The sequence below is a fragment of the Opisthocomus hoazin genome, chromosome 3 (assembly GCF_030867145.1).
Source record: "Opisthocomus hoazin isolate bOpiHoa1 chromosome 3, bOpiHoa1.hap1, whole genome shotgun sequence".
Classification (NCBI taxonomy): domain Eukaryota; kingdom Metazoa; phylum Chordata; class Aves; order Opisthocomiformes; family Opisthocomidae; genus Opisthocomus; species Opisthocomus hoazin.
This window is the reverse complement of record NC_134416.1, coordinates 42,502,858-42,519,818: the sequence shown is the minus strand read 5'-3', so window position 1 is coordinate 42,519,818 and position 16,961 is coordinate 42,502,858. Positions and strand designations below refer to the sequence as shown.

General features: G+C 39.5%; 1 protein-coding gene across 2 annotated transcripts in view; it reads left to right on the top strand.

The window, feature by feature from the left end:
- NKAIN3 (sodium/potassium transporting ATPase interacting 3) overlaps positions 1–16,961 on the top strand; it is a 383,671-nt gene that overhangs the window by 281,439 nt on the left and 85,271 nt on the right. For both annotated transcript variants that reach the window (XM_075416080.1, XM_075416079.1), the window contains exon 4: positions 6,095–6,292. In XM_075416080.1, the coding sequence (XP_075272195.1) occupies positions 6,095–6,292 (198 nt within the window). The remainder of the gene's footprint in view (positions 1–6,094; positions 6,293–16,961) is intronic.

Here is a 16,961-nt window from a genome sequence, read left to right as displayed (position 1 = left end):
TTCAAAAATGATCATCCCAATGAAGACAGTGTGGGAGCTAGTGGTACAAGTTTCCCTGTTTGCCAATGGAAGTATTCAGTATTATCTACCCATAATTCAGTATTATCTATCAGGCCTTCAAAAACAAATTTGGTCAGCACTAGTGAGAGGAGATGGAACATAACTGGTCACATGCAGAGCAAGCCAGGATCAGAACCTGTGGTTTCATGAAATAGCAGGGTGGAAAACTACGGTTATGCTGCAATGGAGCCTTTGGCTAATAGCTAACGCTCATGCTTCAAAGTACGATCAGAGCAGGTTTTGTTAAAGCTGGAGCACATCATTTGTGTCTAATGAGGATTAATGTCTCCTTGAAATTAGATAGTAAGTAATGTGTGTGTCCCTTGTCCATGCCAATACCACTGCATCTTAACTACAAGCTTAATTGGGTGTAGGGAATTACAAGGAAAGGTACTATTTTTTTCCTAGCATCATGTGTATTATCTTTTATTACCAATTGACCAGGTGTTTGGTTGAAATTCTTTTCTCCTCGCTGGTAAAAACAGAAACTGGTTAGCAAGTCAGAAATAGAGCATCCTTGATACTCTTAGGAAGTGGGATGGGAATGGCTCAACCTAATTAATGTTAATTTATGATAAGCATTCTAGTATGTATCAATAAAATAAAGTGTTAGGAAGGGCTAGGTACCACACAAGCAGCAATAAACTCAAGATCTTTAACATTATGCTTTGCCAGGCCTTTGTGCTCTTGCACCTTTCTGTGAAATTTCAATTGTTGATCACTGTCTTGTGGAGATAAAAATGCTTCTCCTCCATGCCACTCAACACACTAGTGTCTTTCTTACAATTTTCCTAAGAGTGTATTTTTCAGATACTAACAAGGAAAGAAAGAAATATAAACTAGCAAGTCATAAAGCAGAAACATACAGTGAAATAAAAAATTCCTGCAACGCGTAATCATCATGTCACAGCATAATATTTGTTTGTTATACAAGGGAATCTTGGTGTGTTGGTTTTTTTCACAGAGTTTTACTGTCTTTTTCTCTTTAGATCTGGTAATTTGGCTTAGTCTTAATTTCTCATTAATTTTTCTTCTGTTGTTATAGGCACTGTACATAAAGTACACACAAATGAGTGAAAGGGACATCATTATTCCTCTTCAGTTTTAAAATGAACTGTGTTATGCTATTATCTGTTATAATTTATTTAGATTCACCACCTAAAAAGAGAATCATAAAATCGCAGTCAGAAGGGACCTTCAAGAATCAATGTGGTTGGTTTGCGTGGCAAGGTTTTCTTAGCAGAGGGGCTAAAAGGGGGTGGCTTCTGTGAGAAGCTGCCAGAAGCTTCCCTCATGTCCAGTGGAGCCAGTGCCAGATGGCTCTAAGACAGACCCGCTGCTGGCCAAGGCCAAACCAGTCAGCGAAGGTGGTAGCACCTCTGTGATAACATATTTAAGAAGGGGAAAAACCTGCTGTGAAACAGCAGCTGGGAGAGAGGAGTGAGACGATGTGAGAGAAAAGACTCTGCTGACACCAAGGTCAGTGAGGAAGGAGGGGGAGGAGGTACTCCAGGCACCAGGGCAGACATTTTCCCCTGAATCCATTGATGAAGACCATGGTGAGGCAGGCTGTGCCCCTGCAGCCCATGGAGGTGCACAGTGGAGCAGATCTCCACCTGCAGCCCATGAAGGACCCCACGCCAGAGCAGGGGGATGCACAAAGGAGGCTGTGACCCTGTGGAGAGCCCGTGCTGGAGAAGGCTTCTGGCAGGACCTGCAGACCCATGGACAGAGGAGCCCACACTGGAACAGGTTTGCTGCAGGACTTGTGACCCCGTGGGGGACCCACGCTGGAGCAGTCTGTTCCTGAGGGACTGCACTCTATGGGAGGGACCCCACTCCAGAGCCACTTGTGGAGAACTGCAGCCTGTGGGAAGGACTCAACGTTGGAGCAACGGAGGAGTGTGAGGAGTCCTCCCCCTGAAAAGGAAGGAACAGCAGAGACAATGTGTGATGAACTGACTGCAACACACATTCCCCATCCCCCTGAGCTGCCTGGGGGGAGGAGGTAGAGAATCAGGAGTAAAGTTAAGCCTGGGAAGAGGGAGGGATGGGGGGGGGAAGGTGTTTTAGGATTTAGTTTTATTTCTCATTATGCTGCTCTGATATGATTGGTGATAAATTAAACTTTTTTTTTCCCCAAGTTGAATCTGTTTTGTCCGTGACGGTAACTGGTGAGTGATCTCTCCCTGTCCTTGTCTCAACCAACATGCCTTTCATCATATTTCCTCTCCCCTGTCCAGCTGAGGAGGGGGAGTGATAGAGTGGTTTTGGTGGGCACCTGGCATTCATCCAGGCCAAAACATAACAATCATCTAGACCAACCTCCCTGCCATGGGCAGGGACATCTTGCACTAGATCAAGTTGCTCAAAGCCCGATGCAATAGAAAATGTCCACTTGAAACTAATTGTAGAATTTAAGCAGATATAATGAAATTAAATATTATCTCCAAGCACTTAGAAAACAGTATTATTGGGACTTAAAGGGATTACATCTCACCTAAGAGAAAGTACCTGCCATAGCACTGATTTCCAGTAATGATCAAAATTAATCCTTGGGCTGGAAGCCAACACAAATCCTGTACATACTTTAAAAACTTAAAAAGCCGTAGACAGTTAAGTGGGACTCTGCATCAGTAGAAGAGCTACTATTGGGCTGATCATACACGCAGGAGCAAACTTCTTACCACAGACTGGAGTGCTGGTTCAGTGCTGACTGAAAATTGGAGGAGTAGGACATAGGATTTTCCTTCCCTGTGTCACTTCCATAAGTCCCACATGATTTTCCTGGAAGCTCTGTTATGTGTTCTTCCCACTCTTTGTTTATGACATCTGTCTGAGAGGTTGCCAGCTGAGGAAGTATAATTTATCTGCTGATGTATGAAATTAAGGTCAAGATCTATGTCATGAGTTTGAAGCTCAGAACACAGCAATTTTCCATCCCTGATTGAAATTTCAGTTGTTAAAAGAATCCCAGCTAGATTCATCAAAGAGACTACTTGATGTCTCTTGGACAGAGCCTGAAACAGAGTGTCTTGCTATGAAGTAGCAGCATTCTTCTATAAGCAGTAAGCAGTTTACATTACAGCACCTGCTGAATATTAAGCATTTAACGATTGCGTGTGACCTTAGAAAGTGGTACATGATCTACCAGAAAACTTCAAGTATCTACTTCTGGTTGCTGAAAGAATTCTTAACTTTTATTAAACATACAATGGACAACAAGTCACTCGGGCAGCAGCTTTTCCACCATGCACAAGGCTTCCAAGTTCTGAATTCACAAATACTGAAACACTCTCAGAAGTTCACTAATACACCCTGGCAAAGTGTCTTTGAATTTTCTATACTTCTGTAAATGACAATAAAGATACAGGTAAATTTTTTAACACCTGGCACATTTCAGTCACTTTATGGATCAAGAATGTCCAAGACGTTGGAGAGGAGTGTGCTTCAGCTGCTAAAAAAAAGAATTGATTTTTGTCAGGCTTTCTTGTATTGATTGGCAGCTTAACATTTATCAGCTCAAACAGCTTACAGCTACCATTTTGTGAAGTGATATTTTAGAGGTCAAGCTAATGCACCAAGTGGTTTTGTTTGCATTTCTGAAACTGGTCTTTGCTGGGCCATCGTTATCTGCTTTTACCTGCTTCGAGGACTCAGGATGTAATACACACAGTGAAAAGTAATTATGAAAAGCTCTTCTCCCAGCCTTTATTCATAATTTCTGAATAATAATTTAAAAAAAAAGCAGCAAGTGCTGTGACGACATCTTTTTTGGTTTTAATCAAAGAATTTTAGCAATAGTACTGCTGCTTCCTTCTCTCCCTGCATTGCTAGCAGCCTTGAAATATGAACATGCCTCATGCTCATCAGTTTCTTAGTGAGTATGGTCAGAGGGACTTCTCTAAACATGACCATCAAATTAAGCATTTTTTTTTAATCTCCTCACGAAAGAAACATAATGGTATACCAGAAATTAAAGATTTTATTTACATGACGTGTTTATACTGAACACATGCCAGATACTTACATTTTAAATATGTCGGCAGCATTTATCAAGGTGTTTCCCTGTGCACGTTTACCATTTTCCTTTGCCATTGGCTGTGAACTAGCCAAGCACAAACACAGGGCATAATAATCAAATATTAAAAATCAAAACAGAAAAAGAAGGAGAAAAAAAAATTCAAGAGCAAAGAATGATGTGACATGAATACCACGGACATCACAATTTATTCCCACAGTTGTGATAACAACAAGTTGTGATTACCTCGCAACATTTGATAGACACTAACCCACATGGCAAATCCATATTCCTACTCAGCAAAGAGTTACTGAAATAGAAGAGAGTGAATATGTGTGTGCTGCTTGACAAATGGCATTTCTTACAGTCGACAATTGTTAAAGCACTTGGTAATACTGTGTAATCTCTGGCATTGTTGTACAGAGAAAGCCTCAGCTGTTTCCTGTGACCATATATTTATAATTATATTTTCATTAAACTGAATTGTCTGTCAACTTCTGATTTCACAAGTCATTTTCATATTGCAGATGAAAATGTTCTGAACCGGTGTCAAAGAATGACATGCAAAATCAAAAGACAAGTGCCACATCAAATAATGCTCCAGCATATCTGCATTTTGAGGGTAAAGAAGTTACAGAGGCCAAAGCAGCAAATCACAGAGGCAGATTTCTTACTGCTAACTAGCAGTAACAGACACTAGCAGGATGTCATTCACCCATTAATTTTTAGGTGTGGCTGGAATAAAGGCAGTTAACAGAGAAAAACAACAAGAGGACACCTCCTGCAAATGGAATCTGCACCAAATGTCCCTTTGGTCAGGGTGAAAGTAAACAGCCACAGACAAACAGAGGGGACAGATTTTCAAAGTGGGATGCAAACGGCAAATCGGTGTCACAGCAGCACTCACTGAGTCGCTTTATGGAAACGGTGATATTTTGTGGGCACACAGCTGACAATTTTGCACATATATTTTAGAGCTACCATGGAGTTGAGATGGGGAGACATGGAAATCGGAATCTGAATGAATTATTAAAAGTACCAGTATAACTCATCTCACAGTTATTTCCAGTGAGGAGGGGATTTTTTGCATTTAAGTGGCATCCATTCAATTTCAGGGAATTTTACTTGAGCATCACCTAAAGACCTAAACCTGTTGTTAATTCAGATGAATTTTCCTGTTTATACTTCATAGATAAGATGTTAGAAAACCTCTAGCATATTACTATGGATCAAGTAGAAGTGGGATATTGTTAACTAAAATGCAGAGACATTACACGTACTGTGTAGGCTACAATGCAGCTGGTACCCATTACGGTAGGTTTAGGGCCTGATCAGACAAGCTATGGTTAAGGCTGAAGATAATTTGAGTGAAGAGAAGTTATTGCATGAATTTTATACCCAAATCAGTTCACAGAAGCAGGTTTCTTAGCTAAACAGAGGTGATGGTAATGTGGATGGGGGACAGAGGGGAGAAAAGAGGGTAGGGTGCTTGGCTGGAGACAAATTTTCACTTGAATCTTTGGCAGCTGAAACTGGCTGGCTGTGGTTCTATTTGAAATAATAGCTATAAGTTATAGTTATTACTTTAAAAAAATATGGCGGAAGTTTGGTCTAGATTGTCTCCAGTACCATGGGGTAAAACTGTCTCTGTTGCCTATTTAAAAAATTAATATTTTAGTCAGATTCTAATCAAGTAACAATGAAATTGCTTCTCAGGCTGTAAGTCATGGAGACATAGCATATGCACTGTGTTTTGTGCAGTACCTGGTAGGACTGTTCTTCTGCCAGACAGAAGCTCCTATGCACAATTACAACATAAACGATAAATGTTTGCAATTGCCTCTCTCCACTTTAATGGCCTATTTTTGTGTGAAAATTATTGGGGTGAGCGGGAAAGCAATTTATTAATCTCATTTTCCTTTTAATAGTTGGAAACTCCTTTTATTTCTCTTGCTTTACCTTAAGTAATACTAAATTAGAGGTTTTCACGCTTTTTCCCTCCCTGTCTCCTAGGAAACGGATCTCATGACCTTTAACATCTCAATGCACCGCTCTTGGTGGCGGGAGCATGGGCCCGGCTGCATACGAAGGGTGGTGCGTCCTTCTGCCCCTGGCATCCTAGATGATTACTCCTATGTCTCTGTGACAGGCTGCATGATTGATTTCCAGTACCTAGAGGTCATCCACAGCGCTATCCAAATACTCCTCTCCGTAAGTTCCCATTTCTTTTTGTACTTGGATTCTGGCAGTCCTTTCACACGCAGCCTGCTGCTGTTGGGGGTCTCTGTCCTGAAAGAAGGGTGTAGTAGTTGATAGGTATCATTACAGATTTTTAATTGTATTTTGAATTAGAGAATTATATTCAAGTTATTAAAATGTGCACTGCTCTTCTCTTTGCTTATATCCCGTAGAGCTCTGTGTAGGTGTAGTCCCCATTCTGCACTTTGCTGGGACAGGTGAAAATTAACTTTTCTTGCCTCTCATTCATTGAGACATGTACAGCAAAGGAGAGCAGACTTGTCCAAAATTAATTTGCCTAAACCCTTCCGAAGTTCTCAGTCAATGACGGTATTTATTCATCCCTGAATGTAAATATATTTTACATGATACATGACTAAGTTTCTTCCCAAAGTGAGATATGGATGTAAAAATTCCAAAAGGTCATAGAAGTATTGGGAATTAAAGTAGTCATTTATATTTAACCATGTTATTTGTTCTTTCCTGGGACTCTGCATTATCAGAATACTCTACCTCCATGATCCACATTTTGTAGTTGCAGCACCAGTCAGACACTGCAAGTACAAGAAGTCATTATAAGAAGTCTGCAGGGCAGGGAAGCGCTGGGGCTGGAAGAGTTGCTTTAGAAGTAGCATCCCAGTCTTGGCCACAGTCTTTCCTCAGTCTGATGGCTGCTTCTGCATGTGGTTAAAAGGTTGTTTGGCATGAGCTGCATGCGATCTCCTGGAAGAGGTAGCCCTTTCTCTACATAGCTGCGTGTAGTACACTGCAACCAGCCCACCCCAAGAAGGTGCACATAGGTCTGATGTCTGGACCTATTCTGAGAACATAAATGCTCATGCCTTATGGTCCTAACCTCGGCCACCAGTGTTTGTCAGACAGTGGAAGAAGAGATGCAGTCTGTAGTCCACACCTACTAGTCAGGTGAGCTGCCTGGTCTGAGCAACCAGAAGAGCTGGATGTTCCTGGTCTATTCAGTACTTCCAGCTGTTTCACTAACTAACCGCTAAATGCTGCCAGTAGCAAAGCAAAAGTGTTCTGTAGGATGAATCTCACTCATTAGTTTAAAATTAATCTCAAATTTTAATTTTTACATTTTTCCAAGATAAGGACATTTCTTTTTTGAAAGTTAAAAGGTCAGTGTATGTGGTTACATGTATCATCCTGTCCAACTGTCTGGAATGCAGTTGCCTAAAACCTCAAGATAATTTCTCTGCATTACGAAGTTACTTTTGTAAGATGCCAAAAGTTTTTTCCTTGCCACTGCTTTTAATCAAAAATTAATAAACTTGTATCTTAAAGCAGTGACTAATGAACTTCCAGTTGACAATCCAGGTCTCAGTTAGTGCACTTGCTTAGTGCACCAGTGACATCACATGCATCTACACAAGCCACGTGTCTTCTCCTGGCCTGTCAGCTTCTCAGGCACCAGTGACATCATGAGCCTTCTCCTGACTGTCGTTCAGTCAGGCAGCAAAGGCTTTGAGGTGGGATTTTTTCCAGTGAAGACAGCATTACTTCTTTTGTGGCCCAGCCGTGTGTATGCCAACATATGGTACAATGTTTCTGTGAAAGCAGGCCTTGCAGAAGAGCTTTGCACACTACATCTACAAAACTTAACTGAATGCACCTTCCTTACTCTTGTGGGAGCCTGGTACTCAAAGCAGGTTGCTTCTCCCATGAGCTCTACGTTTGTAGCAAATTCTCCTCGCAGTTCAGTATAGTTCACTCTGCTTCACTGAGCCTGTACAAGGGAAACTGAAGTAGGGTTGGCTTAAAAGGAGAAAACCATAAATATTTCCAATACTTCCTCACTTCTGTAAGAAAAAATGTGTTGTGTTAGAATTTTTTCTAGAATCTTTGTGATTAGAAACAAATTTAGACTGCAGTGGAAATGCAGCTAGTTGTTAAAATCAGGAACTCTTTTCTTCTGTAGTTCTCAGTGCAGTACAGTTCTGATCAAAATTTACCAAATGACAGGAACCCCAAGATTAATATTAGAATAATAAAATTAAAAAATAATAAAATATTAAAATAAAATAAAATAAATAAAATAAAACAAAATAAAACAAAATCATGATAAAATAAATCATTTAATACAAACTAAAAGAAATATGAAAAGGAAAAGTATAAAAATTATGTGCTAATTATAAAACATAAGATGTAACAGGCTTTCCCTTTCTTGTGGAGTGACTGATTGCCTGGAACAATCATAAAGAAGTTCTGCATACAGTTCATTGCAAGTTCAAAATGTGCCAGGAACTTAGAAGGCTTGACTGTGAATTGAATAGTTGCCAGTTTCAGATACTGCTTTTGACTGATATACACAATGTTAAAATTAAAATCCCATACACAAAGTAAAGCTTTCCTCCAGTCTTATTATCTTGCTGTCCCATCTGTGATGCATTATGACTATCATACCATGAAATTGTACTTCAGTTTCCATTCTGGATTGTAATTTAGGCTTGTTTAATTTACCATCACACAGGACAGACGTTGCCACCTAGATTATCAAACTTGTTGCAGTTTCCTCCCATTTTCTGAGTACTGTTGACCTGAGGAAGTTTCCATTTGTTTTGGATGCATAACTGCTTTCCTAATTGGGGTACCAATTTCAATTGCTAGTTAAAAGGTCATTTAGGTTGTCTTTTTACAGTACTGAAGAATCGTAGATCACAAAATCTTTCTTTTTCTCTTTTCCTAGTAGCTAGTCCTAAAAATAGCCTATTCCTTTCTGGACCTTACAACCTACTTAATTTTCATAACATTTTTATGTAACAGTAGTAGCGTAACAAACCATTTTACAGTGTAACAAAAACTTTATAGGCATAACAAATCATTTTATCATGCTAACCCTTGTCCAAATGACTGGGAAGGTGAGCACATCCACTTGGTAGGGAGTTAGAGCCTCTGTAAGAAGAAATCCCTCCAGGGGTAAATATTGGATACCTGTCGAGATACATAACTCACTAGCAGCGGTTCTTCATTTTTGAAAGGTGACTTTTTATTGAAATCTATTTTTTTTAACTGGTATAAAAATTTTTATATGCACGGAATGCTACAGCTGTGACTACATTAGACCCTGCTTCAGGGAACAGGTTTTACAGTCATTTATCTGATTCTAAATCAGAAAAGCTTTTTTTATATTTGCAGTTATTTCTAAAGAAAAGTATCTTTTGTTAGTGCAACAGTAACTTTGTATCTCATACTGATTCTGGGTGGCTGTTGGAGTGATTTGGAGTTGAAAGTGCTAAGCATTTCTTTAAACTGGGGGAAAATCAGGAAAAATATGAGAGAATGGGATGCAATTAATAGTAAAGAAGAAATACATTTAATTTGTGTGTTTAAAATCTACATTCATTTGATCTGTGGGGCACAGTGCATGTTATTTCGATAAACAAATCCTTCTGCACACATTTAATTTTAAAATGCAAGGCAGATCATCTTTACTGAAACCTGAATTTTCAGTGAACAATTTAATATTACAGTCAAAATGGTGATGGCTTAACAACTTTGAGAAAGGCCCTTCATACAGTCTTTTTGTTATTTATAAATAGATAATATACACAGAGCATATAAAATGATAGGTAGACACCAGCCTCAATAGCCTGAGCTTTAAAAAATTCTCCAAGTGATTGCAGAGTTTTGTATTAGAGCCTGAAATTGTTTTGAAATTTGTTATTTGTTATGTTTTGTTATTTGAAAACAGATAATATACACAGAGCATGTTAAATGCTGGGTAGACACCAGCTTCAATAGCCTGAGCTTTAAAAAATTCTCCAAGTGATTGCAGAGTTTTGTATTAGACCCTGAGCCTAATACATCAGTAAGTTTGTCCACAGCTACACTGCGAAGCAGAGATCCCCAAACTAGGGTTCAGTGAGACAGCTCTGGAGTTAGCAGCTGTATAACTTCATGAGTGCTGAAAATGCAAAATGAATTAATTTTGGCAGAGCAATAGGCTGAGACAACTAGACTGCTTCTGGAGACAGGAGCATTACCTTCTGACAACACTGTGTCACACAAGGTGAGGTTAACTTTCCACTCGATGTCATCACTGTATAGAAGAGCCATACCTAAAACATGGACCTCTGAAGGAAGAGGGGGAAAAAGAATGAAAAAACCTAAGCCTAAAACCACACAAAACATTTAAGCTATTCAGCATGTTGTTGATGACCAAATACAGGACATTTTGAAGAAAAGCACTCTTTTACTTAGCAGAGGTCCATCTGTTGCCTGTCATAGGTGTCAGTTATTGTAATCCCTAGGTGACCGCTGGACCTACAGATGAAGAACGCTCACCAAAAAAAACACTCCTGGAGAGTCACCTGGCTTTCACTATGCTATAAAGCAAGGCAAAGCGTAGGGAGATAAATAGTATTGAATCTTTTTCATAGTGTGGTGAAAAGCAGTGAACATACCTGCCTAAGGTAAAGTTAGGCACTGATCAGTGGGGAATAGCTTCTCAGTAATCCTACCAAGCAAAAAACACAGCCAGAAAAGTATATTACTTTCTGCACTATATTGTATGCAATGAAGTTGTAATATCACAACTACAAGAAAAAGCACTCCTGGCAGCCACACTGGAAGCTGGATACTGTGGCCACTGTAAGTCTGAACGAGTCTCCTGCAAGATGTACAAACTACATTTGTACACATAAATTAAGCATGCCAAGCGAGCTGGATACTGAGGCCAACTGGCTTCTCATTTTTTTGACAAATTAGTTCTTCTTACTTTTTCCTCATGATTCTCTGATGTCCTAAACGTGTGTTCTTCTCCCCAGAACATACAGTATCACTTCCATAAGAAAATGATAAACAATGTGATCTGATTATGTTATTTCTGGATCTCTGTCACCAGTCAGTGCCTCATACTGACCCCATGCAATTGCCTCACTTTGTGAATTATTTCTACCCTATTGTCTTCAAAGAATTTACCAAATGTTAATTATTTAATACAAAAATTAACTATGACATTTGGTAGACTTAAATGATTTTTTTCATCAGAGAAAAATAAAATTTAATTAACAATCATCTTTAGCACAGCAGACATTAAAATGGAGGTTATGAGTCCCATGTAAATAATTAATCAAGGGAAACATTGTGACTATTGAGCTATAGAGAAACTAACATTGGGGGCAGTGCCGGTGTGACTTAATTAAGTTCAGATCATTGACCAAGCTTTTACTACTGAGCCATAAGTTTGAATTCTTTTCAGGTTAATTTGGATGGCTCTTCCTCTATCCCCGATGTTAAGATTGCCTTCTCCATGCCATTTGAAGAGCTGCAGGAGTTGCTCCAAAAGAAGTTGCAGAGCAGCTTTTCCCCCTCCCTTCAGGCAACCAGAGCTGCAGTTTGATTCATATTCATTTAAATGTAACAAAAGGGCTAATGATATCAATATATAATGAGGTTCCTCCAGGGCACTGCAGCAGCCCCATTTTTCCCGTCAGTTATGGCCTGTTATTTTTATAACTGGACAGAAAAGGATGCTAGGAAGCACATCAGCTGTGTTCTTCTCCAAAGAAAATCCCTGTAGGGGGTGACACCAGTGCTCAGCCAGGTTCCTTGCTCTCTTTCCACTTCCTGGAGTGATGTGTGAATAGCTAAGAATGCCGGTCAATATCAGCATGTGATGGAAAATCATGAAGTAGTTTAGTGTGGAGGGCTACAGGAATGGTACAGTAGTAAAATATAGCTGTCCTCTAGCTACTACGTATTTTCTCGAAATTTTGCTTGCAAATTTTTCACATTTTTTTTTTAGGAAACAGTTAACATCTTGTTTTCCATAACAAACAATTGCACAAGTGGCATGGAAAATATAGATTTTGCATTGTCTGCAGAGCTGTTCAACACAGTTCAACATTATTCCAAAGAGGGTATGAAAGATATACCTGTTATCCATCATCATCATCATAACCAGGAACACTAGTCTCTTAGCCATGTGAATAGTGGGTTAAGATGGGCTGTTTGCTTCTCAAAAATTCATCAGTAAGTTTAGAGTGATCACCAGATTATTAAAACTCAGAAGAACATTTTCAGCCTGAGCAATGTTACAGAGGAGCTGTCAGTCTCTGGAACTTACTGCAGAGATGGCTTGTGCAAATGACTTTTGAAGTTACCCCTAATTCTTCATAGTAATTGCCTTATTGTATCTTTATGGCAATCTACATACTGTGCAGTTCCTCCAGTCTTTATAGTATTTGATCAGGGATGCATACAGCCCTTTGCCAGTATCAGCCTTCAGTGTTAAAAAAAATACAACCAAGAGAAACAAAATTAGTCAGAGACTGTATCTGCACCTATGCTCTAGAAATGACCTTGTCCTTTCTCACTAGATTTAGTTAGACCCCATCAGGCATGGTAGTGTGTAGGTAGTAAAATACACAAATATGTTAGTCTAATTACCAGTCTGGGTCAATAAAGCCACTATGTGAGACAGAATCAAGAAAAATCTGTGCTTTTTCCAGTTCAGTTCACCTTTCTGGGGGCACCTGCTTTTTCAATTTTTCATTTATAAGAAACTGAAACCACTGATATTATAGTTATTTACCTGCTCATTTATTCACTAACTGTTATGATGTGAGTTTGTGAAAAAGAGTTAGGCAACTTCTGCAGCGGTGCTAAAGATGAGGGGATAGGGGACAGCAACTTAAACACTCGCAATATAGCAGTGCCTTCACCTTGTCAACTAATCGATATGAGAACTAAATTGTTCTAGACATTTTGCAGTACTTGATATAGATTTGTTTCCCATTTCATATTAATATTACTATGGCATTTTTCCAATATTGTACAAAATTTCAGTGAAATTGTGTGCCACTATCATCAAATATTTTTATTTACATGAAAAATATTTAGAGTAAAAATAAAAGTCAATTGCTTATGTGAATTTTTTTTTAGTTCATTAATATTTCAATAAAAATGGTGCAGAAACACTGGAGATAAATGGGAGATTTGGAAATAAACAATTTTTTTCCCTTCGACTTTTGCCCAAAATTACCTCCTCTATGGCAGGAGCAGTGTAATAGACTATGTGTCTGCAGCTTAGTTACTGTAATTCTCAGTTTTATACATCCATTTAGATCCATTTCCAGCATTTCAGGTTAACCTGACCTGGCACTGAACAGGGAACTGCAGCAGCCCAGTGCACAGTAAACTTGGTGATCGCTGACAAGGCAGAATCTCTGCAAATAAGCAGGACAGGCGGTGGTGGAGGCAAAGATGTATTGAAGTGCCTCGGCAAACTTGCGTGCCTACACGGTATCTTTAGAGCTGAGCAGAATGCTGAACGTTGCACTAGGAATTTGGAAATCGTAAGAGAAAGTGGAAAGTGTAAAAAAGTTCAGTAATTTAAACATTTTTTTATGAGAGAGAGAAAAGGAAATCCAATGTTTTTAATTTAAAAAAATTGAAGTGGTATTTCCTTTGTAGTTTAGTGATATTTTACTGATAATAATGTCTGAAGCCATCAGCTGTTTGATGGGCTACTGGGACACCAACAAACCTGGAAATTCCTGTTTAAGCTAGAGCACGGTTCTCCCAATAATATTTATCTTCATGCCTCTCGGGACACTCCCAAGCTTTCAGCAACCTCTGTGGCAATCAGTGCCTGATAGTTTCCTCAGGAGATGGAGTCAAATTCATAGCTGTCTGCCGAGCTGCAATTCGGCACAAACAGCTCTGTTCCATCTCCAGCAGTGTGCTGTATCAGGTCTGCTCCTGTGGCAAAGTTGATATAAACCAACCAAGGGAGTGAATTTCTTCTCTAGGCTAAGTGCCCACGTGGTGATTGCCACCTCTGGCTGAATAGGCTTGACTTTGTTGGGTTTTATTTCCAGAAAACACAATTCTATTTGATTTTTACATGCAGACATGTTTTAAAATAATGAAAAGGTATTTATCTAAGAAGGTCTGATTCCTTAGCCGTGTCTGCAGATTTAGTGTAAAGGATGCCACCAAACCAGAGTCAAGCCTCACACTACAGTCTACAGCGATAGATCTGTGCTCGCTCACACTCACCAGAACAATTCCTTCTTCACATCATAGTTGATAACCATCTGACCAGACTTTCTTACGTGATGGAAAATATTCACTGATTAAAACCGGTCTCTGTGTGAGCTTCCGCTGACAGGACATTTTTCTTTTAATCAGGTACTGAATTCACAGCCTAGCTCTTCCATTAAAATACGTTGCCTAAATGTGACCTGACTGCAGAAAGAATTCATTCTTCTTTTCTCTCAACTACCATCTGCCATGATTTGCAACGCTCTGTTTTGTTCTAGGGAAATACAGAAGTCAGAGCAGTGATTTCACTAAACAAGCAGTGAAACAGCTCAGACCCCTCAAGCTTTGGGGTAATGGTTTGGTTTTCACCAAGGAAGACAGTCAGTGTGCATATGTGCTCCTCTTAGAACAACTCACAGAAAGACAGACATGGCTTTCTGGGAAAATATAGTTTGATTTAGGAAGATGGCAATGCAGAGTAAGTTCTAAAAGGCCTGTGTTCTGTAAATGCTGCCTTCATAAGTTTTTATAGTTAACGCTTCTGGCCCAAATGCCAGAAGACCTGCATGTCTTTTGACTCTTCTTTGTTTACTGTCTAGTATTGCAGAAACTGTTGTAAATCTTCTTTCAAACATTTCCTGTGTATTTCTGCAAAGCAGAGCAGGGAATCCCACTGGCAGGTGCGAGGTCCAGCCCGGGCTGTGTTTCACCAGCATCCTGGTAGGTGACAGGTTTGGAAAGGGGCCACGATGGACTTGTTACAGGGCTGTTCCATCCTCTGCTACAAATGTCTGCTTAGCTTCTGTCGGCTCTGCCATGGAAGGTGCTGGGCATGCAAACAGCCCAGCTCATGCAAAGTCCCCTGACACAGAGTGGAGGTAAAGGCACTGAGACTGTATGTAAGATATAACCCGCAAGACTCATTCACGCAGGTAGCAGAAAGCAGAGTTTAGGTGACACTGCCATAGAACAAAAGTCAATAGAGACTAACAAGAGAGACTAATAAGTCTCTCTAACAAGAGAGACGAATACAAACTTTGTACATGAGTACAGCCAAGATGCGTGTTAGCGAGTACCTAAGAAGTGATGCTTTACAATATTACAGTAGTAATTAAGGTAGGGTTTGCCTCTTTTTTTAGCTTGGATTTGTTTTTCCGTGGTTGTCAGGCTTGCCTAAGGAGTAAGTACTTTTAGTACACTTTTATAGAACAAAAGAAATGAGTCTCATGTCATGGAGAGAAAACTGCCAAACACAGGTGAGAAGGACAATGGTTGAGGTTGGCTAGGAATAAGTACAGATAAGGATTTTTGTGTTCTCTGAAGGTTCAGAATAGATAGAGATAGAGTGAAATGGATGCCTGAGGCATTTCTTTGCTGTGGTTTGATTACGATTTGAACAGGTAAGATTGCTAGTTGTCTTGAAAGGGAAACTGAAGTGAATTACTTTAAAGCTTCTAAGTTTTTGTCTGGTGTCAGTAACTATTCTGAGAGGACAAAATCACCTTAAAGTAGAAGCCTGAAAAGCAGATTTCATTTCTTCGCACCCGTCCATATTAGGTAGAAGGCTTCAGTTGAAACAATTGCCTGCACGGAATGACAAAATTATGAATAATGGTGTTGCTCCATAATTCTAATGTTCATCTGAATTGAAATGATGACTGAATAAATCAGGTGTTGTGAAACACATCTGCTAGCTCTCTGTCTGAATCTATGATGTAGGTAAAGATTTTTCAGGACATCGTTCCTAGTGATGTGAAACTTTTCTAGCTTAACTTTCCATTACCTTCTATGCAAATTCCTGCTATGTAGATTAATTGATAATCATTGTGAATGACAGTAAAAAGTGGAAGATAATTAAACAGCCTCTTAAAAGAACATGATCATTTCCATTTTTGTTTGCGATTAATTTAATCTTGTTTATTAACTTATAATGCAGCTGATATATTCACACACCTATACAGTTTTAAATAAATAGTTAAAATATAAAGATCGACATAGAAGACTAAAGCTACTTTTTAGTCACTTATACCAGGTAGCTTAAGTGTTTATTCAAGTAATACACTGATTTCCAGAAAGATTTTTCAGGAGTGAAATCCTGTATGGTGGGTATTTGAAATACCCTCTCCATCACCTGTAGGCTTTTCTTACAAATTTGATCTTCTTGGTAGCTCTTGTCACTAACGGCCAGGGACTCTCAAGTACCCCCTCTCTCGTACTAATTTTTTACTCAGGCAAGCAGGAGTCAACTGGAACGACCCAAGTGTTTCATTATTGCTTCTTCTCCCTCGCCTTTTCCTGGGACCATGATTTCACCAGTAACACCACCTGAAGGTGCTCTCCCTGAACCAGCCCCCAGAGGAGCAGTGGTTTTGTCTGACTCCAGAACACAAATGGACTGCAAGCTTCACATTTCTTTCACTTCTCCGCTTTATTTCCCTATTTTTTCTGCCACCTGTATGGTAAGATATAGTTTAACTACATACAAGGGCATCTGTTACCTCACTGCCATGACTCTGTCATTGCTTTAGGCAGCTAAAATCAATTTTCTTAATATTTTGTTGACCAGGAGAGGGAGTGAGTTATGGAAAGCTAAGCCATGCTGGGGTTTCCCACCACTGACCTCACATGTAAGTAC